Source organism: Calliopsis andreniformis, chromosome 5 (genome assembly GCF_051401765.1).
Source record: "Calliopsis andreniformis isolate RMS-2024a chromosome 5, iyCalAndr_principal, whole genome shotgun sequence".
Lineage (NCBI taxonomy): Eukaryota > Metazoa > Arthropoda > Insecta > Hymenoptera > Andrenidae > Calliopsis > Calliopsis andreniformis.
The window spans coordinates 7,652,288-7,678,548 of record NC_135066.1 but is presented as its reverse complement, the minus strand read 5'-3'; the positions used below and the strand labels follow the sequence as shown (position 1 = coordinate 7,678,548).

At 39.6% G+C, this 26,261-nt stretch overlaps 1 protein-coding gene and 1 long non-coding RNA gene across 2 annotated transcripts in view; one reads left to right on the top strand and one right to left on the bottom strand.

Moving 5' to 3' along the window:
• The first annotated feature begins 181 nt into the window (after positions 1 to 181).
• Positions 182 to 26,261, top strand: part of LOC143179172 (uncharacterized) — a 35,812-nt gene continuing 9,732 nt past the window's right edge. The window contains exons 1-2 of the long non-coding RNA XR_013001906.1: positions 182 to 252; positions 537 to 669. This is a non-coding gene — a long non-coding RNA (uncharacterized LOC143179172). The remainder of the gene's footprint in view (positions 253 to 536; positions 670 to 26,261) is intronic.
• Pio (zona pellucida domain-containing protein piopio) overlaps positions 3,754 to 26,261 on the bottom strand; it is a 69,234-nt gene continuing 46,726 nt past the window's right edge. Inside the window, exons 5-9 of the mRNA XM_076378267.1 lie at positions 7,030 to 7,197; positions 6,050 to 6,255; positions 4,952 to 5,114; positions 4,456 to 4,641; positions 3,754 to 3,960 (exon numbers count right to left, since the gene is read on the bottom strand). Coding sequence (XP_076234382.1) covers positions 3,757 to 3,960; positions 4,456 to 4,641; positions 4,952 to 5,114; positions 6,050 to 6,255; positions 7,030 to 7,197 — 927 coding nt within the window. The 3' untranslated portion in view covers positions 3,754 to 3,756. The remainder of the gene's footprint in view (positions 3,961 to 4,455; positions 4,642 to 4,951; positions 5,115 to 6,049; positions 6,256 to 7,029; positions 7,198 to 26,261) is intronic.

The window sequence follows — 26,261 nt, the reverse complement described above, 5'->3', positions numbered from 1 at the left end:
TAATAGTGAAACTAATAAATTCGGTATATCAACCTTGTGGCTCGTATAAATCTGAAGCAACAATTTAACATTTGTACACTTATCTTATCCCGCCAATATTACTGATTGGTAGCCATGTTCACGTATTTGAATTGCGCGCGTCGTCACTACGCATCATTCCGTTGATGGACGTAGTGACAGTCAGACATATAAATCTTCTCTGATATTAAACGTGTTTAATTCTGTTCCTGTCAGTTCTTGACTATTGAAAAGGTACACGCTCTTAATTTAAACATAATGTCTCACATTTCATATAACATTTGCCTGAATTTCTGTCCTTGTAATAATTAATACCTGATAAGAAAATTTGTACTCTGTTCAGTTTAATCGTACGAGTATGTGGTGATCTTTGAAACGTATTGTCACAAGAATTAACAGAATTTATTAATTTGTAACACGTTTTATAGTCTATAGTTCCATTTTCGTGGTTTTTATAGCATAACAGAGGCAATATTATACATATTTCATTTATTTTTATTGTATTTTGTGTTGTATAGGATAGGTGGTTGACAGAAAACTTTCGACATTCTCTGATTTGATACTCTCGACACTCGTACGAGTTTTTTACGATTCTCGAAGCTGTGGTTCACTTCGAATGAAACACATCGGAGTACAGAACTCAACATAGAGGTAAGTCTTTATTGTTTTCTTTAATATTATTGTGGAATTTATTTAATTTTCATGCGGTTTAGAAATATATGTATAACATATTTTCATGTTACATTTTCATGTTCATATTTCTCGATAAAAGTAAATAATTTTATGTACACATAAGTACTAAAAAGTGAAGAATTTGTTTTTGGGATATTGAATAGCCATTCATCGTTATGGTTACAAGTTTTATTGTATTTCTTGTTATTTACAAAAATTCGTTGTGAGTTCATTTGACAAGGGTCCAGAGAAACGTTGCGGGACCTAAGAAGAATCGCGTATCCTTACAAAAAAATCTCTATACAGGCATTTTCGTCCCCAATGTCGCTATGAACCAATGCCACGTGTAGCATAAACGAACGATAACACTCGCTTGTTACTCGTTCGGTTGCTAGTACCAATCCACGACCGAAATTCTCTGGACTGTCGATCGCTCGTAATTAATTATTGCACTTGGTTAGAGATTCGCGAAACATCGCGACGCAGTATTTCAACGAAATTTTACAGGAATTTCTAATACGACATGTAAAGCATTTAACGTACGAATGTTATCGCGATACGATGTTCAATACTCAAGACATAGTACTGGTGAAGGCCAGTCCACAGAGAACGACTGTCGCCAGCGTAGGAATCGTTTCTGTAAACCGAATCGACAAATTGCGCTTTTTCTTTTCTTCAAATTCTCTTACGATAGCTGTTTCAAGGGTTACGAATTATATTTACGTATCCATTCTTTCTTATTGCTTTCTCTCTCTCTTTCTCGCTTCTGTTCTCTCCCTTTAACTGTAAATTTTACAACCTGTACCCACCACCACGTTGAACCCAGTTACGCGACTGCTTCGGCAGTTTCGTTTTCACCTCTTCGTCAATTAAAAACTAGAAAACGCTCCACGCAGAGGCAAAGGCATAAGTACTCTGGTTTTCGCTCTCGACTCTTTCTCACAGAAGACGCTATTCAAATTTAGTTAACAGTCTCTACCTTGGGACACCTATATTTTTTAACTTTACTGTGAAAGAGTCGAAATTTTAGAGAATAGCAAATTAAGTTTCGACGTACTTTATTTTTGGACTGTGTAAGTGCACATAAAACAAGTGAACATCTCAAAGTTACTTGAAGTTTGTTTGAGGTTCAGTTAGTCAGTCAAGGTCATTTAGGATTAGGTTAAGGACAGATAAAGATCAACTGAATATATTAAAATCGTGTCAATACAGTATTAGTTGAGTAGAAGTCATTCAATGTCAAAGCACATTTGAAATTATATCATAATCAGTTAAGGCGATGGTGAAAGTTAATGCATTAAGATAACCTTGGGGTCATTTGAAATTCGTCTTATAAATTTCAATATTTTAATCTTATTTGGTGTGCACTTATCCAAACTTTCTGTTTACTTCTACATGCTATTCACGTTTGCGCGTTGAAAGCCAGAAATACTTGACACGTAGAGTACTGACGTTGGAGCAGCACCTCGATTCAATTAAACTAATTTACATTTAAGCGTTATAATGGATTGCAATCGGATTATACACTTGTTTTCGCCACACTCATGCGAGCCTTCTGTCGCCACAGGCACGAGAGTCTACGATTATTTTCGCGAATATTTATTTTCGTACACTTGAAATAGCAATCTTGATATTTTCCCTTCGTTCCTGTGGCAACAGAGTCTCACCTCACGTAACACGAAGCATATTGCCTCGTTGGAAGCACATAATTACCAATACATCCCACGCAACTCTCGAGTTGCCCATTCAAAGGACTACAATTTGTTCAAACTTATAGAAACTCATCTCTCGTTAGCAGGAGCTGGTATCATTTTTCGTTATAGTCTGATTAACATAATTAAGTAGTCTAAAAGTGGGTGTAATACGTACGTAATGACGCTGTAAGACAAAATATTGTAGAAGCTTCAAATAAAATACAGATAATTTCTTAAAATTTCTGACATCTATCATCGAACATTCTACATCTATATTTGTCATAGGATTTGTAGAAAGAGAAGAAATTTAACCCTCGCAGTACTTGTCTATGCTGAAGTCACTGTTGACTTATTCCGACGAGTCACCAGTGATTTCGGCATAGTTATAGAAGGTTTAATATTAACAAGGACTAGAGGTCCGAATAATGTATCATAATATACATATTATATTTTTGAGCAGAGATGTAAATACATGGTTTGAAGAACAAGTGAAACCACGCTCCATTCGCCAGAGATAGTTACCCGAGCACAATGTGTGTAAGTACCGAAATGTGTAGTAGCTATAAATACGAGAGAAGGTTGGTATAGACGTTAGAAGGAAGTTTCGAGGAAAGGACGGTCGTTACTCAGAACCACCGGGGCGTTTGATTCGCTTAAGAGTCTCCGCGTACTATACTTGACTTCACCTTAAACGCTAGAGTGAGTCGTTCTGCACGAGTGATTAAGTTAAATTACCGGGATGATCGTGTGATGGACAAAGGATGCTCATGTAGCGTGCCTGTTCCTAGTGCGGCTGCTAGGTTAGCTAGGACAGCGTATACCGGACTAGTATACAATATGTATAGAATAATAACAACAATAATAATAATAATATGTATAAAGTACATATATTAAAGTTAACCCTAGGGATTCGTTCGTCGATTCGTTCCATGTTGAGACGAGCTAGGCTACGATTTCTCTAAAGCGTGCAGGTCACGGACACGTGCCTCAGCAGAGTTTCTCAGTGTTAAGATATCGAGGGGGCAGTGTGACGACAGGTTACCAGAAACATGGCAAGATCGTTGTTAAAAATTAAACGCAGGGATCCGTAGAACCGATCTGGCGCGTCGAACACGTGTCTGGGACCTATTAGTTCTGACCTATACTTCCTCGAGAGGAAAAGAAACGATAGTAGCATCGGCAGTTGAGCAAAAGGGTATCCTCGTTGGTTCCGCCTAGATTCTGATAGGCGGAGTCCCTATACTTCGAGAGCTATTCGTTTTATTTTCTTCGTCGTCAGTCGTTCGACTTCTCTATCGCTGCGCTACCACATAATTAGAGTTCCTCGTTTGAATTTCTCGCGCTGAGGGTTTCATCGAGATCTGTGGAGAACTTAGCTGCTGTGACTATACGCGGTGTTCGTGTAGGGCCCGCTGTATATGGAAGAGCCCGTAGTCGAGATGCTCTTGTGCCGTCTCTTCGCAAGCAGTACCAAAATTGCTGCGACCACCGCTAGCATGAGGATCAAGCCCGCGATCGCGATGCCGATGGCGAAGCTTCTTTGCGATATGCAGATGCTGTTGGGGTCGTCGATGGTCTGAAAGGGTGAACATAAACAGTTAGGTTTGGGTTTATTATTAGTGGCAAATAGAATATAGCTTTTTGTATTTTAATCAGTTAAATAGAGAAAGTTATATAAGAGGCTAGTATAACATGAAGATTAAAAAAATTTGATTTGATTTTTTTTAGTTTCTAATGACGTCCTACATTTTACAAATCGTCCTACAAATCCTCACATCTAGACACTGTTCCACTATGTTTATTTAAAATTTTTTAATAGAGCATGTTTCTTTGTTTTTTTTTCAAGAAAAATTGAAATGTCGCTCGCGTAAAGTTCGAAAATAAAAAAGGTCTGTTAAATTTTAGAATTCGAGTTTAGATTTTCAAAAAATAGACGTAGTTCCAGTGCCTCAATTTCTCTCTTTCATCAGAAGCCTCCATGGCTAACTAGCACTACCAGGAACGATCAATCAAAATTGCAACGTCCAACCGTGAAGTCAGTCAATGAATGGCGAATACAAATAGGTTTTACCCTTTCCCTGAAGACATCATCAGTGAAGTCTGACTTAGAGCCAATGTCTGAGGCTTCATTCACATACAGCCCGCTATAGACTTCAATAGTGGCTGGCGTTCCTCCATCCAGGCTCTCAACACCCTTCGCCATGTTGTCGTTCGTAGTGTCCCTGCGTCGCCTCGATACCGAATTACATGCTGGAGGCTACAACAATAGAATATTGATGATCTCTTCTGGAATTCCTCCAAATGTCGTTCCTGCTTCGTTTGGAACGATTGCGTAACAGCTTAATCGTGGGATTCTATCTACAAGCTTATAAGGAATACTTTTATTTCAGCCTGAATCGTTAGTGACAACCCCCTTTATAGCTGAATCAGTATCTTACAATGATAACAAATGACAAATGAATTCATTTTGTCTATTATGCAGACGTTCTCAATTGCCGAGTTCTTCACATTCATATTCTTTAATTAATTATAAAGTCTCAAATATATACGTCTTTCCTAAGACTTACCGTGTTGCTACATCCTCCACCGTGTTTGACGCACAGTCTGACATTGCACTGGTAATAAACGCTGGCCGTGTAGGGAAATTTGTGCGCCTGGAAGTTCACCTTTGCCTCTGTTTTGTCCCCATTATACGTGAATTGTCCCATGATTTCACCATCGACTGGACAACTGAAAGGTTTACGAGTTTCTAATAGATATTCAGTTTCAGAAAATGTTCACTAATGGGTATACTATTTTATGCAAGTAACTTTGTTTACGAGAGTCTCAATGTTTCTGAATTTTAAATACGATCTAAGTATAGGACAAGTTGATCTATAAGATGATGTAGAATTAAAAATCAATTTAACAAAGCCTGATAGGGACTGATAAAAAAATGTTTTGTAGAATACCAATAATAATAGGATTTCAAAACCTTATTACTTGAAAATAACCACAAGAAACGTATTTCCCATCGTTCTTTATTCCTCTCTTTATTCGATCGATCTATTATTTTGAATTGCTCCAGTGCACAGAATACTCAGCTGCAGGAGGGAGAAACTTCAAGACCTATTTCAGAGGTCAAAATAAGACAAGAAACCAGAATAACGAAATTGTGGTCGCGGTTTCATTTACTAGTAATAAGCGTTTAAAAATTCGGTAAAAATCCGCGATCGCAATTTCATAATTCTTGATTTTCGTCTTAGCTTGGCCTCTAGAATCCCCCCTGAAATTTCTCTTACCTGTAGCCGAACAACCTGTATACCAAAGATCCACCTCTCCAATTTTCGTTCTTCAGGCTTACAATCGGTTAAAATATCGCGGTCTACTCGTCGCGGACAGGTCGAGAGGGAAAGTGCGCGTGTAACCTGTCGTCGGATCAGCTGATTTGCTTATGAAAAGAAGTCAGTGAACCGCTTTGTGCTCTGAATACCCTTGAATAATTCATCGTACGCTCTGACGCGAGCAATTCGTTATGTACCGGTCAGAGGATTGTTCTCTCCGAAGCACTTTCCTGTCTATTATTAGACAGATTCGTGGTTTGAATGGAACATGGCGGTCAAGATTAAACGAGCGCGTCGATTTTCACGGGACTAGGAACTCGGAAGTATTCAATGAGAAATTACCCCTCGTCGTTTATGAGCCTTTGCTCTCCCCATCCTAGACCGTCGCGCACCAGGCAATCGGAGATCTTCAGACCAAACATTTCCTGTTTGTCGATGCTAATGACCAAGGTCAGGGGGTCCCCGATCTTCACGTTTTCCGCCACTTGATGCCTCGTTGGATCTCCGCTGAAGATCTTCATCGTGCATCCTGGCATAGGGGCTGTTGCCTGTCGAGAATATTTATTACTCGCCTTAAGACACCTCTAGTCCGTTGAACTCTAGATCATGCGGCTATTTTTGAGAATGGAGAAGCAACATTGTGCATCATCCCTTTTATCCTCCTCTTTAGCCGGATGTAAGACACAGTAGATTCTCTTATAACGTAGTACTCGTAAAACTATGACTCTTTATGGTGTAAGTGCAGTAATAGTGTAAATAATTGCATCGTTGAATTATGAAATATCGCTTTTAATAATATACGGTCGAGGAAGTAAGAAGACGCGAGGAACATGAAAAAGTTGATTGGTAATTAATGTAACTTCATATTAAGTGTCTCTGTGTGCAAAGCTATTTTTACTGATGCCGCCGTCTGCAAACTGAGTCACTTAAGTCCATGCTGTTTTTTATGTTTTTGTGTTTCGAAAAAAATGAAAAAAGGTCTTGAACACCTTTCCGAGTTTTTAGAATATCATCCAATAGCTTTTATTGCTACACGTTAATTATGGTTCTGGATCTTGTCTCTTTCTTAACTTAAAAAAACCTGAAAAACAAATATGGTTTGGGTCGTAAACGACCCAGGTTGCAGATGAAGGGTCAACTGAGCACTAGTCAGCACTAAACCTATTTCTCATATAATAAGAGAGCTTACTTTACTCGTTTAACAATAAGTAGGATACACAGTTGATACATTGCTAAGAAATTACTAAGTGTATGATTTGTGTCGATGCACTGTAGATTTAAAGAGAAAATCAAAATTGAAAATGAAAGAAAAGCATCCTTACCTGCAGCGGCAGTGACTGCAACATGGCCACGTGTGTGTTGTCGTTCGTCACGACTTTGTCTCGCGTCTGGTATCGACATCTCACGTGAAAACCCCTGCCTTGGTTCGTGACCAGCTTCAGGTGTGGCTGCACCACTATTGTATTGAAGTATTCGATTCCACCGTCGTCCTGAAATGGAATTTAGGAATGCCTGCATAAATATTTATCCTTTGAATTCATCTCTATTTAGAAATTGTCGATACTCAATAGAATCGTGACCGACATTATTTGCAAATACATATGGCTATAGATAGTTAAGTTCTACAAGATAAAGTTCTACAGGAGTCCTATTCTATGTAGAACGATGCATAAACAATTTTACTTCTGTTCTAAAAGTCTTCAGGCCCGCTACAGACGAGCGTTCTTTTTTACAACGCAGCGTGTTGGTAGCAATAAGGACAACTCCCCATTTTCGATTGTGGAAACCAAGGAAAGACATACGAACGCGGTAACTTGGCGCCACGTTTGCGTATTTATTGTCGTTAAGCATACAAATGAAAATACGATCATTTCTAGGATACACTATCGAAATGAATTGATAATTCAAAAATGGCTCGTTACGTCCATTAATTCCAAAGCTGCAGGGTTTTTCAGCCACGAAACCAGTTATTATATGAGAGCTTGTGTTAACATAATTACGATAGTGGAATTTCAAGTATTTATAGTAATTCCTCTTTAAGTACCCCATGCTGTAGAGTTCCTCATTACGTCCCTACGAAAGTGGTGCCAACGACGGTACCATCATAAACTCGACAGCACAGCACTTTGTACCGCCACCTAACAACTTGGCAGTTCACCCTGCTCATAGCTCCAAAGCCTCGCAGCTATTCCAAGCCACTCCATCTCGTTCCATCGTATTCTTTCATATTCCGACAAGGTTATAAAGTAAATCAAGTCAGACGGTATGATTCTTATCTGTGCTTCTATTTACCAGAGGCTATCATAATTGTTTCAGTGGTTGTTGGACACTGCCGAGTGATGTGCGTGTAGACACGTTTCGATACCGCTGTCGCAACTTCTCGTCGCATTTGTAGCTGTTTCGGGCTAGATAATCGCAGCTGCGACGCCGATCACGTTCTCTTGGACTTTCAATGTAACTTTCAGTCTTTCGGTGTTTGCAAAGAAAATGTATGTGCACATACTTTTTAACGAGGCTTTGCTAGTTTGTAGAATTTATTAAATTAAATAGCTCATACAACATACCATACCTTGGGGGTATTTGATTAGTACCTATACGAGATAGGTACAGTATTCCCTCGTTATAGGCTTGTTATTCCTTGCTATTACCGCCATACCTTGAAGTTGTTAGAGTAAAAGGGTTTCGTTTGTTATAGACTAAATCTTAATTTTTCCACTTTACAAATTTTTCAATTTCCCCATTTATGAACCTTCAAATTTTCAAATTTTTCCAATATTCTAATTCTCAAATTTTCAAATTCTCTAATATCAAATTTTCTTAGTTTCTAATCTCCAATCTTTCAAAACAAGAAGACACATAAAGCAAGTTTAATTATCAATATCTTTTAAACTATTGTTTGATTATTACCCACATGTCCATAACTATTATAATATGTAACTATTGTTCATATTGTATATCTTGATAAGGGGATATCTCTGTATTCGAACGAATTCTGAAAATTTTCAGAGACACTAAAAGTGAGCGTGCACTCGGAGAGCTCTCTTTGACAGACTGATCCTGTCTGTTCTTGAACCCCACTAGCAAAAACCAGACCGTTTGTTCCTCGCCTTCTCCGTCGACTGGTGTCCCATGTTTTAGGTGGATACGCATTGCCAAGAAAGGAGAACTGTCTTTTCCTTCCATCTGAGACTTTTATTTTCCTTCTCGCCCTTTCTCTCATTATTCTTTCACTTCTGGCGATCCATAAGCAGTGGCGGATTCAAATTTTTACCGCCTTAGACTATTATATTTTTATCACCTCGTAATGAAAGGAAAGGATAGGGAAGAGAAGGATCATGAGCACTTAAAATATTAGATTCTAAAGAGTTTCTGTAAAAATTGACTATTTATTATTTAAAATCTTTTAGGCTTACGCTTTAGTTCTGCAAGTTTGTTGATTAAGTACTTAAAATCAATAAAATCTAAAACTTTATGTTCCATATTTAGTAATGTCAATGCATTTGATCACCCTTGATTTGCATTTGTACATAAAAAATTATGTAATTTTGAGTTGACAGTTTGAGTTGAAAATTTCGTTCAAAATTTTCCCCAAAAACCATCGTTTTAAGCTATTCAGTCTATATTTAGGCTTTCTGCCTCTGTTCTGCCTCAGGTCAGTGAAATTGATTACTAATTTTCCTGGTGATCGGTGGTGGTTAATAGTAGCTCGCTGCGACTAGCTCATTTAAGCGAGTTAGAGCAACTATAGAAGAAATAAAGAGACGAACTCTACTATTTCAAATTATCCCCGTTTTCTAACGCATTACAGCGTCTGGGTATTTAGTTTTCCACGCAATTGAGCTGCATTCGGATCGCTTAAACGAGCGAACCACTAATCCATTACCATTAATGTAAACGATAATCGTCGTTAATGAATGTGATTCGCAATTGAAGCTTCCTGCCGCTTAACAATGAGTGTAATCTGAGGATGATCATCTTTGAAGGACGCAGATAATCTTTCAGGATCTTCAGTTGGTTAGTTGGTTACGTATTTGCACAGCTATCTTCCATGCAGTGGTCATTACGGAGTACCATTTATTTTGATGTTGATTGAAGGAGTGAAGAATTTATGTTGGAAATCACTGTCAACGAGATTCCTTGAGGCTTAACAAGCTGGACAATTGAATTCTACGAGCTCCCATCTCTGGGAATGAAGATATCTATTCTTAATTTAACCGAAGAAACCAAGATTTATGTAGAACTTCACTTTTGAGAAATTAGACCTGAATTGTAAATTAACAAAAGTATTCTAGCAGGTACGGATGTGATTTAGAATTTTCTAAAATCCAGCATCGTCTGTGCTATCTTTAACTATAATTTTTTAAGTAGAAATGCCTCTGGTGCATCGAAGATTGCATATTTAGAAAAAATAAATTAAATCACTTGCTTTGTAATGAACTGCTATTCGAAACATAGCATATTCTGTCACAAAACTTTGCTTCATCATCTCCGCTGTTAGCTTGTCATTATTATCTTCACGTAGCTGAGGGTTAATTACCCTTTTCCCTAGGTTATTAATTCGTAAACAAGGCGCCATAGAAAGGCAAGAGAGACCTCAAGCCGAACTTGATTTTAAAAGAAGGATGATCAACTCCTATTTCGCGAATTTAATTAAGCCTCACGTGCGTGATAGGATCTTTCACGTGTCAGAAATGAGATTTCCGACATTGCTATAGTTAATAAGTCTTGGCTTGCAGGCTGTCCTTTGGGAAAAGGTTCCCGAGGCTTTTGGGATCAGTGCATTCCCAGACTAGTTACTAGCCAAACAGGAAACCCTGTATCTTGAAGCTACATTGTTATCATGGAAGATAAGAAACTTAATAAGTAATTACAATTATCTACAACACACATACTTTGAAAATCACCACGCAAACTCCATCCCATTTTTCCAATTTCAACGTTCCAAAGTAAAATTGAGAACAGATGAGTTTTTATTTGATTTTATCCACGAGAATATAAAATCTGAGGAAGTGTTATTTATTGGTTAATGCGCCATCTAATATCGCCAATACTATTTGCGTAGTAGAGAAATATATTTTATGGCAAAATTGAAAAGCATTCCACTTGAATCATGATACTCTTGAAGCTAATCCTTAACCGGTACGGTGTTGGTACCATAGCATAATATGATGGCGTCACTGCAATTCCATGAAGAAAAATGATTAATAGCAGCATACAGAAGATTCACTACTTTTCAGTTTATTTTTAGCATTTATAGATTATTTATGAATATACATATTTCTTGTTGGACGTAAGAGCCTAGGTTCTTGTAAGTACTGTGATTCCGCCGTACCAGCTAATGCTTGAAACTCATCTGCTCCCAACAAATCATTATGTGTCATAAAAGAAGATGCTCTCAAGTGATTCACGACACGCAAAGAGTCTCTCCTTCTAGAGATCTCTATCGGATCGAAAGGAGAACGTTTGACGAAGGCAGCGCGAATTCTCGCCGTACACCGTGTATATCGAGCAGGCAACGACCTTCGGCGAAGCTCGGCGTCCGACCTCAGCAAGGATACTCGCAATCTGCGGTGCATCGGCCCGAGAGAGCCTCGTCAGATCGCTGACTTTACGTTTCACACCTACCCAGCAACGAGGCTCGCACACTATTCTTCTGGACAGGATGCCAGTGTAGACCAGTGGCCTCTGTTTACACGGCCGACCATGATTTCTCGTCACACATGCACACCGCAACCCCCCTTGGCCCATGTATGGCGTTGTCACACGATCCTGAATTCGATCTGGCTCGTAGGAGGACAAAAAGGGCAGTAAAGTTCCTCATCTGCTTTTTATCTTTTTTTAGTATTGTGTTCCTACTGGATATTGATGTAAACTATCCTATAGAGCATGACGCATTTTTGCGATTTTATGCTCCCCACAGTACAGGGAAAAGCATTTTTCTGCGGTTTCACTCGGCCATTGCTCACGATGCTGTGAGCAAAGAAAACTCTTTGGTCTGATTCGCGGAGTTACGTGTCTTGTCTTCGCTTGGGGGTTGATAAACTCTTGAGGAAGTCTTGGTTCTGAGAGTAGAAATCGAATTTGTTGAAATTGATTAAAGTTTTGTAGTTAACTAGAAAAAGGAAGGATCTTGAGGTGATGTAATATTCACTTGCTATCAACTCATCGCTCGTCCTACTATACGTATAATGTTATAGTTTACAAAACTATTTAAGAAATAAGATAATTCTGTTTAGTAATACGTTACTATTAAATTCTTCATAGTTTTATCTTTTCATTTTTCCATCGTCAAATTGCAGAGTATGCTTATTTAAAAGTTCCATTGGTGATACTGGCCACGTTACTCAACGTGTATATCTGCTTCATATTCCTATAACTAGAAAGATATAATCTTTCTCCACTGTATATCTATTAAGTATATCTAACGAGTGTATCATTAAATAATTAATTAGATTTTATGTTACACGTACCATTTCTTCGAAAATTTCATCTAAAGCTGTTTTAAAAAGTGACGTTATCTTTTGTTCCTTCTTGAATGAAAAAGAATACGTCTAGTAGTTAAAGTATCGAAGTGAAACTCGTTGGGAACCAACCTGTCCAACCTGTCGCGTGACATTTCATCGTGTGATCTCTGATGAAATATTTAAAAACAGAAGTTTAGTGTTGTATGCAATAATAAGTTATGTTAGTATTCCAAGAAGTGCTAAAGGTTGTACTAGCATGTCAGTAGCATGTAAACTGCCAATTTACTTAGCTAATCATGTAGATTTCGACCTGGGCAGTGCTCGGACACACCCCGTATCGTTTCTAAACTTCCCTAGATCGCATCACCTTATCGTTGATGGAGTACACTTCAATCAGCATTACCACAAATTGCGAGGATCATTACCGAAGGTCGATGCCTACGCAATAAACGTGCTCGCAGCACCGTGATTACGACTAGACGATCGTTGCTTGGATGAGGTCGCATGGGTCCTCAATTAATCCGATCTACAACGTTACGTAACAGCCTGTTTGCCATCGATCTTAGTCTTTGGTCGCGCTGGATATGTTGTTGCCAACCCACCACCGCATCGTCCTCTGCGATTTTCCTTCATGGTTACTCCTTGATACTTGATCGCTAATTTCTTCTTGGCCAATTATGGTTTTCGAGATATTATAGTAATTTTATAGCTTGTTTAAATATTTATAAGTTCCTTATTAATACAAACTCGATTACCTACATGAGAGTGAAAATGGTTCTTCTGAGAAAAGGAAAAGGGAAATATTAGAAGATATGTACTATGTTTATTCCTAAGTACTGCTTTTCTCTCTAAACTCAACTCTTCACGTTAGTTCTAAATTAGATGATGATTATATTTCTTTACTTTCGCGATTCATTTGAACTTATTGTTTCAGATTAATCATTTCGTTTGAAAAGTAGTATACACCATAGGGAAGTATTACAAAATTTGATATTATTAGAATGCTATGAAAAACATTTCACAGTACCACACATTATGATTCGTTGAAGAAAATTTTTCAACTACTTCTACCACAGTCGTCACTCGTAATAGGAACGCGACAGTAGGCACCTCAACTTAAACTCATGAAATGTTAAACACCTCTCCACATAAAATTAAAAATAAAATTTCCAACACATCCGGCAGATTCACTTTTACAAAATTTGCATATCTTCTTTTAGAAATGTAGGAAGATCGTAGAAAGTTTTCTCATAAATGGTTCGATCGAAGATCACCCACGGAACATATTAATCTCTCTCATAGACAGATCAAAGAAAGTTTAAAGGTCTTCGCCTCGGACGATTAGCAAACCTTCCACTACTATTTCACGAAAAAGTTTACAGAAATGTCGTCGATTAACCACAAAAGATGTCCGTCTATCGCATCTAACATATTCAAAGTGTCGTGGCCTTTGGTCTTTCCGCGATTCGTCCCTGGACACTTGGCATGTCCTGAAAGAGAGGCTGGAAGCTTTCGAGGTCGTCAATACGAGGATCCCACCTACATGAACGGGTCTGGCGGGGCCGAGGAATCGCAAGTTTACGACCGAGCGTGCATGCTTTTATACGTGGACGCAACTACACGATAAAGAAAGAAGAGAGCTGCAGAGACGACGGATGAAAGGGAAGAAAGGAAGGGAGCAAAAACAGGACGAACCAGCGTGGATCGTGGAAGTAGATGTGGACAGGGACTGACGATGGCGTAGTTCAAACATGTATGACGGACTTGTAACGTACGCTGTACACAAGGGCCGATGCTAATGGCCAGATGATAACTATTTGAGAAGTTGCTGACTCTTGGTCACAGAAAAAGCTGATGGAGCTTATATTGCTGCCACATCATCCACCCCATAGTAGGTGGCTGTGGTCCTGAGGCTCTCATAATCGTAGAAAAACACCCCAGAGCTGTTTGACCACGAATAATAATATTTTATTTTAAAAGTATCTAAATCGTTCAGAACAAATTATTGTATTATCGTTTTTAGGAATTAGAAATATTTGAAGAAAAAATTTAATTATTTAACTAATTAACTAGCAAATTTAATAAGAAATACGTTCAATCTATATTTTCAAATTTGATACCAAAACTTGAGGACAAATTGCATATGAAGACACAAGGTTTGCTGATATACAAACCATCAGAACCTGAGAGTCTATAATTTCGCATTAAACATCCTCCCTTCGGGCACAATCATAAATGGCATTTTTAAACGCAATAGTAATTTTAGATATCTGTTTACCTAAACAGTGTTAGCACATAAATAACATACCAAATAAGGATTCTCAAGGATTCAGCAATTGAATTATATTACAGATTAAATAACCGTAAAACTATCTTTCTCGATAATCATTTAGCAACGCTATAAATCACCGAGAGATAAACCAAGGAAGCAAAAATCTGTCCCGCTTCCAACACACCCACTTTTGCCACCTGGAGCTCGTCCTTGCCGCGAGAACGCGAACTTTGCCTGGAACCGGGAATTTATGATGATGTACCGTTGCCCACCGATCGCACGTCGTTTCCCCTGAAAAGCATTGTTCTCCCGTACGTGGTCTAACGGTTGAAAAAATTGCTGAAAAGTGTACCGGGTGTACCGTTGGCGGTCTACCTCGGCGATGCCTCGCCTAGGCCAGCGACGGGGCAACAGGAACGGCAGGAGTCGAATTCCATCGTGGATGAGGAGTTATCAGACCGCAAGCATCCACGGCATTCCCTTCTTGCATAGTCACGTACATCCCACATCGGATGCCGCGTCGATTTCCTTCGGTGATTCTTTGCCCTGCGCGTATGACGGCTCACTTCGCCAGGGAAGGGCTCTGAACGATCCCGAAGGGCGATCCGCTCGGGAATTCAATCTCTTCGACGGAATCTCGAACGAGCGTTTTTCGCGCGGAACGGCCCGAGGGATCGTTCGACGGATAATTTAGCTCCACCTGGAGTCAAAGTTTAAACGCGAGCTGTCCTGCATTTGCGCGTCGTCGACCACCCAGTGCGAAGGGCTCGCTAAAAACCGAGCTATTCTCGGCGCAGAACCGGTACACGGGCTCCCTTAGAGACACGACGGTATCGACGCACGCGTTTCTGATATTCCCAGGCCACTTCCTGGACTGTTACCCGCTCGCGGGGCACGATGATCGAGTTCATCCTCGACGAGAACCGCAATCGCTGCTGCATTCCTTCGACTTGAAGACTGGTCGAGGTAAGAGTTTGGGGATCCAAGAAATGAAGCGTTGTAATAACACGTTCTCGTCGAGGAATTTAATAAAAGGAACGCTCGCGAAACTTCGCAACGACGAAGTATTATAATTATTATATCTTGGAATCTTCGGACCTGTTTAACGGCCTATGAGAAGTCGCTGATGATGTCAGGGCGAAGGGATACTAGGTTCATTACAGGCATTTACAAGGGAAAAAAATGTTAAGTTGAAGTTATTGAAGGCTCTTGCGGAATTCATAAAAGTAGTTCAACAGGCTTGAGTCTAACAGAAACAGTAAAAGTCGACTTGTAGATTTAACAATGTTGCTCTTAGTGTAATCGAGCTAGCTTCGTTAAGTTTATGAAGGTCTACAAAAGTGTGCCTTACTTATATCTATTTAAGAAACTTTTGCAAGATCTGTGTGATCATTTTTTCCTGTGTATCCACCGAATTGCGAGGCTCTCGATCTTCGGCACCTTAAGGCTACAGTAGCTAGAGGTTTCATGCAAATGCAATTATTATCCGACTCGTCAGCACCGCCCCTTGATTTGTTATTAATGTTCCTACGATTTTCTCACTCAGTGTATTTTCAGTCTTCCCCTTAGGAAATATTTATCGTGTTCCATACCCGTAATTAGGATAATTTTAATAGCGACCTGGTAAGCGTTCTTAGTAAACAAGAGGTCTGGTGAAGCTCGCAAAAATGTACTGTTGCGTGTAGATAACGTTGAGGAAAAGTGAATCGGATTTACATTGCTAGAGGGATTCGATGATAGATGAAAGGTATAAAATTAGGGGCGAATGGATTTTTAAATATTCCGCTGATTCTAGGTCTGCTGCGTTGGACTTATTGCAGATAGTCCCTAGGTAGGATATTAAGGAAGGACTGAGTTCGATATGTAGTTGAGTGATTTGGTTCTGGCTACATTTAGCAATGCATTTCGATGCTTGTATAATATCTGAATGCTGGATTGAATTAAAAAGATTTGTCTGTATAAATACTGGATAATTTTACTAGGATCTCTATATACACAGTGGTGAAAGCAGAAACAATTTACAGTCATTCACAGATTCGATTAGACGTAGGTATCTAGAACATCGCAAGTGAATCTACTTGATTGTAACTTAAATTCCAAATATTGTGTTAATTCATATTTTCTACAGTACATACTATGCATATGTATATGTATAAAATGTATTTTTAATGGTAATCTGTAGTTTATACTTTCATATCTCATTTTCTTTTTTCCTTCCCCTGCATTAACTTCTACCCTTTTATTTTGCTTCTGTTTTTTATTTAGTAAACCTGTTTTATGCCTGTTTTATATCGCCTTTATACCTTTACGTAAGACGTTTCATTATTGTCATTAATCAATTTTAAGGACTACTGTAATGTATTTTTTCTTTTATCTGGTTTTATTCCAGCTTTCATGTTTGACACTCGACCAATTTTTTTCATTCTAATGTAAAAAGTATAATATTTTTTACTTTTTAATTATTATTGGCAATCTTTCGTAAAAATCGTAAATCCCTATATTTAAATTCATCGTTTAATGCATCGTTTTAAAATTGAAATGATCTTGTGAAGTGATATAATTATTAATCCAGAAGGGGTATAGTATATAATTATAGAATTACTGCGATTCCATTATTTCCATGCAATACGATTCATAATATGTAATGTATAGGAAATTAATAATTTTTCAGTTTTTTAATCTTTATACCAATGATATCAATTAATATTCTACTGTACTAACCAAGGGTGTAGTCACTTTTAACCAAGAGGTCTACTACAGATACAACTTCTTCTTTTTAAACTTAGGTATATAAAGATATAGACCTTTCAGGAGAATAAAGTTCTCAAGAAGACAAGCAAAGTTATTCAAAGGCATATCAAATTTCAAATACGAATAATAAAGATAAAACGGAGATAATTTTATACTTTAGAGTGACTCAATGCCATAAAAAATCCCAAATATAAATAAAGTTGGACGCCGATAATTTTAAGTTCTTCGAGAGCCATCCTCCCAACAAGAAACACAAACCGTGCTAGAGATCTCATTTATTATCAACAGTTTAACATTAACATAGACCACTTTGAGCCCTTCTTTACCCTCAGAACCTTCGCTCCGCGCATCACGCAAACGAATCTCCAGAACTCCTCCAATAAATCGCCTTTCAAATTCCCCCAACGTACACGCTTCCCAAGCCTATAAACCGTTCGAGAAAGGGGTAGAATCGCAAGAGCGACACCAGGGAACGCTCACAGGCAAACGGCGGTCGTGTAAACGCGATCCTTGTCAGAGATTTATATTCACCGTCAGCCGGTGATATTAATTCCGCCTCGACCAGGAACCGACGGGAGATCCTATTAGACAGAATTTACGTAACGTCCGCGAGAAGTGGTCGTTTCCGTGGCCGTTTCCTCGTAACGGCTACAGGAAGCTCTCCAGTATCCTTGGAATGCGCGTGGGCGCAGCTGCCACTCGCGGGAGTGGATCAAGGTGCATCGAGATCCTCGCGAAGCGCGGACGCGAGGACGGTGGCCTCGCGAAGGGGGTGCACGATCGCTCCGCGGGGATAGCAGTCCTTTTGGCTCCGTTCGGTTTGCAGCGAGAACGGCGAAGATCGATCGAATTGACCGCGAGACGTATGCAAATGCGGCGAGCGCATCCTCGCGGGATTCGCCCTGGCCGCGGGATACTTTGCGCACTTATTACGATCCATCTAGCGGGTTGGAGCATTTCTCGGGTTCGACGTCCGGTCAGTCGAGGCTGCGACTGCAGCTGCAGCTGCACCAAGGCTCGCGCCACGCGCTACCAACTGTAATCCTTGTAAACACGATCTTCCCTGCTCTCCAGCTGACTCGGGGCCCCCTCGACGCCGCTCGCTCGAACACGCCGTAACATTTCCTGCTCGTTCTGTCCTCCATGCCCGACGGTTCGCGCCGATTTCTGACCGTGTCGCGGAAAAACAGTCACGGCCGAGTAAATTTAACGATAGGCTTCAATTCTTACGTTATGATTTTCAGGCGGGGTCTCTGCGAATAATAAGAATTGCGCGTCCTGCAACTGGACGTTTTCCTGTTGGTGCTCTATTCTTGGTACCGATCGGTTCTGTTCGTGCTGATTTCACGGGCAGACGGTGTGGTAGTTATGCACAATGCGGAGAGTTTAATGCTGGATGAGGTACATTCGGTAGGAGCATTTCTGTCATTTTGTGAGTAGTAATAACTGAATAGAGAGATTCGTTTAGGCTTTTGGGAATTCATAAATCGAATAAGTTTTGGCTTTCTAATTTAATATGGGACAATTGAAAGGCTCCTGGTAAATTGCCATTGTCAGTTTTTGTCTTCTTTCGGGAGAAGAAAAATACTCTAGTATCTTGAATGCTTGTTAATAGATTAAAGTTTTGTTAACAGAATATTTACGATTACGTTTTTGACGTTAGCGTAGGTTCTGCTACAAAAATTCTTGTATTGAAGACTACTGTTGCTTTTTCTGTTTATTCGAAATTTGATTTTTTACTTATAATTTTAGTTTTACCGATTTTAATTTAACCGACCACTTCGATCAACTCGCTTCGATTCATCAAACCATAGTAAAAGTACAGTTACAATTCCTTTCGGAGGATGTGTTGCTATAAATAATTCTGACGCAAGTTGGCGAGAAACGACTACAACCGATGATGTCATGCATGGCACGTCCTTACACATCGGCAAATGATAAAGAAAGAGATGCGTGGCGCGTGGAAAAAATTTGTCTCGTCAATATTTGTTATTCGTTGCGTGTATAGGCCTACTGTCTCGAGAATAGCACAAAAGAGCTTCTTAAACATTGCTAAGGACATCATAGTCGCCAGCCATTGGGAACAGTTCCCACATGACGTACGCTGTTGAAGACCCTTCTCAAAGGAGTGTCTCATTAATAACAATAATAAATAAGGAGGATTCATGTGAATACGAATGGAATTGTTGATTCTAGCTGCTATTTAGATTGGACATTATTGCTACGTAAGGAATATTAATAGAAATATGGGAACCTTTTCTCTTCAGGTTTCTGATCAAACTAAAGATCTTACTAACTCAAGGTTCAACAATCTAATGCCTGCAAAAAATAAATGCCACAAATAAAAAGAATCGACGATCAGATCTGTTGCATAACGGGAATTTCGACTTCGACCATACATTATCCTGAGATTTCTAAAGATTATCGTTTATAAAACAATTTTGTAACGGACTGCACTCCTTTCTTTCGGCTCGATACGAGAGTACTCAATCTCGGGACGATACGATCGACGCGATCATCGTACCCACGAGGGAGAAGCTTCAAGGATCGCAGTTAATTGCTGGATGCAATCGAGACCGGAAATTAAAAGGCACGCGAGAGGTTCGAGTGACATGGAAATTGAAGGAAAATTGAACCTGACGATCTTTGATAGCGGCCAAGATTGAATTTCCTTGTGACTTAATGGCTCCGGTTATGGTAGATTATCGTGGCTCCTCAAAGGCGATTAGAAATTATTGCTTCATTATCATTTAGTATTATACGTCATACCGATCAAGTATTTATAACAGAAACGTAGAAAACGCAATAAAAGATTGTAGAAAATTTTCGAAAGGTTTTTGAAAGAAATTTAAGAAACATTGTGAATATAGATTTTAATTAAAAATATTTTAATTCTGGAATACTACACTAATCCATATAGTAGTATTAATATTTATTCATTTAACTGGTTTGAAATTCAAAATGTGTTAACTCTCTCTGGTTAGCGATCAGAAGTATTGCTATTATTATGTTGTTATTGCGTTACGCAAAGCACGAGTCATCCAATTGTACGTAAAACAAATGGATAGAACAGACTCTAGAAGGCTCATCTATATGACGAAGAGCGTACATTGGACTGTAGTTTTCCGAAGTATGTCAATGAAATTCGAAATGTGTCGCGGATCGCGTAACAATAAGAGACGTAATGCATTGACTACGTGACACCTGTGATGATACATAAAAAGGTGCTAGAAAACGCCTGGAACGATCTATTCAAAGAAAATAAACCGTAGCTTCTTATGTAATCTACCTCTTAACTTCTTTCATTTTGCTTCAAATACCTACATTATTCGAAGAAGCTTAAGAACTAGTCAGTTTGATTGTTGGGTTGTGAGTTACTTTGATTTCTGTTTGAAGTACTTGAAGACCAGTATCATGTACCTAGTATCTGCATATTTGCCCAATTGTTTCCTTGACACAGTAATCATATGAATTCTGATAATCACAAAAGGCTGTCCTCATCCATTGTAAATTTCCATTTTTCTATTTTCATTTAAATTTTCATTTAAAATTCCAAGTATGCTTTGCATGATCGAATTAATGCGAAGTGAATAATTTGAGAGCATGTAGGTGCAAGGATGTATATATCCTTGGCATCGAACTGGCGAGAATTAATTCTAATCAGTAGGTGAAAGTCGAAATCCTGCTCGCTGTTGGAGACAGACGCTCCAAAACTGGTATTTCTGCGTGGGTGTGAACGTCGTTTAAAAAGTATCCATGATTCTGACCTCCCCTGGTGTCCTTGGACATCGCCTTTCCAGAGAAATCGTGTTCCACCCGGTTGGCGACAGAAATGTCTCAGAATCGAAAGCATCTTTTTCATCCCACGAGCTGTACACTCTTCTGCTTTTAGCATCCCAACTCACGATGAACGTAATGTTTGCCGAAGTCATTCGACATATCTCAAACTCGTTCTTGGTTATCTGATCTTTCCTAATTTCATCACTTTTCGCTTTCGTAATCTGTTTACCATTGAACAGGACTCCGGCAAGATTCCAGATTTTTTTATTTTTATACTTTGCTGCACACATGAAATCTTGGAAAAGCAACGAGGAAAAGTATTAATTTGAATACTAATTTTCGGCTGAAAATAAGGATGAACGAATTAAGGAATATTACATGATAATATTCGATTTGAAGACATTGTAAGTTTAAAAGTTGTCCTTCTAGGACAATAAAATAAAATTTTAAAGAATTTGAAAGTTTAACTTGCTTTTATTTATAGAGATACACATATGTATATTCTCATAGAGGAAATTAAAGATACAGAAAATGGTACAAGAAATATTCAGAAAAGATTATAACAAACTTTAAAGACAAAAAATGTTTCTTAGTCATGGTCATGGGTCTAAAAATCGCTTGTTTCTAAGTAAAAAGCTCCTGCTTATAACAGACTTTAGTTATTTCACGCGACTTATCGTTAGCTCTGCAAGAACGCATATATATACATAGGTACATGTATACATTCACTCGTAACTATACGTAATTGTAAGACTATAAAATTGCAGAAGTGCAGCACGATAATTACTGTAACGATGGTCTAAAACATTTGTTTTACCTTCTAATAAAAAGAAAAATAATTTAGCGTAATCTGTTACAGATGAATCCAACAAATTTTTATTGATCTTATCTATTTAAAGAGTACACTTACTCTGTACTGCATTATGTAAGAATTAAAGTCACTCTCATTAATAACAGCCCAGCTTTGATAGCCATTGCTCAAGGTTATCATTACACTCATTGAATTTACATTTCCAGTGCAATGTACCAGGAATATTAATTCTCACACGAATCGAATGAAGTCACTAGGAAGTGTTTATAGGAGCCGTTTCAATGATATATCGAGCTAATGACTTATCTTGTGGGGGAACCGATAAGGGGGCAGTTTGTTCTCGAGTTTTTCATCCAGCGGCGAAACGCTGTGCGGTTAAGGGAGGAAAGTATCCTGGCGCGTATCGAACACGGAAGGTAAATAGAAAATCGAGGCGAGTAGTAAGAAACGGGTTAACGGCGAAAAGGAAGAAAAGGGAGGATGGAGAAGAGAGCCAAGGTTCCGAGTTAATGACGCGAGAACGCGGAGAAGCGGCTCGAACGTTGTCGCTAAGATCTGTTTGCTCTCTTTAATATCTGTGCAATTCTCGTTTCGTTCTTTCCACAACCATCCCCGTTTAATAATCCATTACTCGCTCGTAGGAAAATGCGAGATTGTTCTCTGTTCGCCATAAACAACCCCTAGTTTTCACGAATTCACATAGAAATATAACTAGAATAGCTATCCTCTTTTACTACACTAAAAGAAGTTAGTAGAATCGTATATTGTTACTTAAATTGTGTTCAAAGAGGTCGTTTCTCTTAATTTAAAAAGTAATTCGAAATTTTTCCAGTTATTATATACCTTAAAAGAATCTTATCTCACAAACTGTAGAATCTCAACCAAAATAAAACGTCTACAGAAGATCCTAGTGGCGATTTAATTCCTTTACATCGCCATATATCAATATGACATGATATACAATACACTAAACCGTTCCACTATTTAGATTTCACACTTGGTTCACTTAAACCGCCTTCTACGACCCGTTCCTCATTTTAACAACGTTTTGTAGGCTCCAAGCTCCTTATAACATCTAGGCTATTCTAAACGCGATTGAACACCCGTTCGTGCAAGTGTTAGTGGGGAGGGAACAACCTGTGCATCAATGGCCAATTTCCTATTGGACGTTCCTCGCGGAATAGTCGCGAAAGAGATTGCTGTCCAGTCCTAGGAACCCTTCTCGAATAGAATCGAACATAAATCGTGGGTCAGGATGGCCCGTGAAGGTACGACTTAATCAACCCGTGTCTTTCGCCTGTCCTTTGTTCACGTTTATAGAGAAGCTTGTAATCATAGGACTGTCTCGTAGCGATCCCGCGATTCCGTGATCCTCAGGAGGATTTATGGTCTAGGCAGAATAAGGGCGGCGAACCCGATCCGCTCATTTCTCGAAGATCCTGTTCTCCGATTAAAACGCGATCCGCTAATGCTCCGTTTTACGACAGGATGAGTTTATGGGGTCCAACGGATGCGCCAAGAAGAATGTATCATTATCGTTGTTACTTAGGGCGCCGCGCGCAATTCGGTGTTACGTTACTCGTGATTAATTCTGCTCATCCTGGCTAGAGAGCACGGTTAACAAGAGGAGGTCGTCGTTAAGATCGCCTGAAGTTTCATGTGACCTTCTTTATTTCGTACTTATCAGGCAAAGCAATATGCAGTGGTAGAGAAACAAAAGTTTAAAAGCTAGTCGAAATGAAAAGCACCAAAAAAGGAAATATAGAATTTATATATGTACTGTAAATATACGAATGTAGGTACATGCCGTTTATGATGAGAGCACATTTCAGAATAAATTTACTACCAATATAAAATAAGATATATTGTTCATCATTTTGAAAAAACTGAGTTTATGGTTTAATTAACGTCCTCAAAATATCACTCGTCTCTTGAAATAAATTTACTTAACTTACAAAGTTATTGGAATTTACTTGAGAATCTATTCTTAAGAATTAAGGATAACAGTATATGTGTATTTTAGAGAATATTTCACGCAATTAAATGAACACTAAAAATTGTTTCGTTATTATTAAAAAGAAAGTCCTAATAACAGGGGTTAGAACTTGATTGATCAATATGACGACCTTTCCTTGTTAGCTAAGGGATGAATTGGTCGAGGACCCGGAGGTACTCGATTATCACGATTACTTCCACGCACGTGATCGAGGGACGCTGATGAACGATAAGCCGGGATTCCTTCATGCTTCGGTTCACGATGATACCAAACATGGCAGAGTTCAACGATCCGGGAGAAATCAGTCGATTGCGAGTAATTGCAAGTAGATTTCGCTAGCTATATTAATTATTGCTCCAAGAAGTTTCATCCTTTCACTTAGTGCTCAGACGTCAGTGAAGTTCGAAGAACTTGTTTTTTAACTGATCATCATTCAGTCGCTCATTTGAGATTGACGCATCGATAAAAGAGTTACCGTGGACTGTTGAGAGAGTTTCAGACACGAAAGATTTGACTTTCTGTCCTCTCCTGATTGTTGTGAATATATCCAATAGATACCTAAAGGTGATTTGAAGGAAGACCAGAGTGTGTTGAATAAAGTACTTATTAGAATATCTTTCAAAGTTTGTACCTTCGTACTGGAAACACTTAATGAGTTTTGTTACGTATATAAGCATATAGCAGGTACTGGTTTAGGTCAATTCATCAGCAGCTCAATTCCTCAGAGTTACTTTATAATTACGCTTTGAAATTTCTAACTATCTCGATGAATAGAGAACATCGATTGTCAGAGAAATCGATAGAGTTTGGGGTTAGCCGGATGATCCTGGTGCGACGACCTTTGGGTGTTCGGGGTCGTCGATACCTCGGCGCCAGCATTGTCCAGCGGATCAGGCTGCCGTCTCGTCGGGGCAAGGAGGAAAAGACAGGGGAACAGAGACAGCGAGCCTCTTCAGCAAAAGAGGAGACGATGAGACCGGTCTCAGCCGGGCGAACTTGTGCCGTATCCTTGCGCGAGCGTTCCAAGCGTCCTCAGCCTGAAAAACTGGCCAGCAGATATGGCTGCCCGCCCTCAGAGGTCAACAAGGTTGGAGGATCTGTACCTTGATCCATGCAGACCTCCTCCTCTATCCCTACCCCCGTATTTGACAGCGGTTCTCAGGGTCGCGTGTTGGTCTGGTTTGAAGCTTAAAAAAGTGAAACCTGGGAAACGAGGAAAGAGGAAGCAACATGATAGGGGGCATCTGAACGTTGGAAGCTGTGAGCTGCCTCTCAGCACTATTCTCTTGACCTATTGACTCCACATCTACCGAGGATTACGGTAGCTTGGAAGGTAGAAATACAAGAATCCTCTATCTTGTAAATAGCTGTAGTATTTGATGAATGCTACGAGAGAAATAGTCGACCCTAACGTTTTGATCTGGACCCACGACCCACTGACACTGTTGAGTCCTGGATACTGCAGCCTCGAAGGTCGAGTGTCAAGAAACTTCCGTTGCAAGCAAGCTTCCAGTAGGAATAATCGACTCCTTCGCGGTGAATTGGAATGATCGACTCTTTTTGTTTCACCTTTGTCCCGACCAACGCTGCACACCTACAGTCGCATTGTTATTCCAAAATGCGCCTCGATACCTACCGTGCTAGTGTACACTGTCGCGGTGCCGGTAGTGCGTTAACAAGGAGAGCACCAGTGTAGCTCGAAAGGAACCTGAAATTGCGAACAATAGGCTATTTGACGACGCGCTCTGACCGAGAGTTGTAGCACGACCCGATCCACTGTGTGGGCAACAAGTATGCAGCTTCTTCTTCGACCCTACAAGGTCTGCAGCCTCTGCGTTCACGCCAGAGGTTCTCATCCTGTCCTCCCGTTCCTTCTCTCCGCTCTTTTTGCTATTTTTCTTTATGGCAACGACCCGAGGGAAGAAGGATGAGGGTTCAGTCATAACTACGAAGGTTCCCCCGATTAATCGAATTGTGGACAGCATCAGGAAGTCGTTGGTACATTTTTTCCCCGGTCGATTATACGCCGCAAAGTGAACCGATAAGAGGGGGAGGTAAAATGTAACGGGTGACGTAACGGTGTTTCTATTAGAGGGGTAATACGGCGTGACAGAGAAGCTCTGGTCGGCATTAAAATTCCCCGTGTTCCTTTTTGTCGGAGCAACTAGCTAGTCGGCCATTATGCCACTTAACTGCACGGCGTTGCCAGACGAACGACCTTGGAATGATTGGAGCCTGATTCGCCGGGAATGCCGATTCCACGAGCACTTCCACGCGATTTTGCAGTTCGTTTCTATTCCAAAGACGAACGAAAAGCTTGCTTCAAATCGGTTATCGGAGTTGCGTGTAGCGAGGATCATTTCTGAACTGGAAACTCCGAAGTGTTACGTAAGAGCTGTTAATTTGGCGAAGTGATCGAGCCGATCGAATAGCGGCCAGAAATCGTCTGGAGATGCAATAGTGATCCATGAGTGGGGACG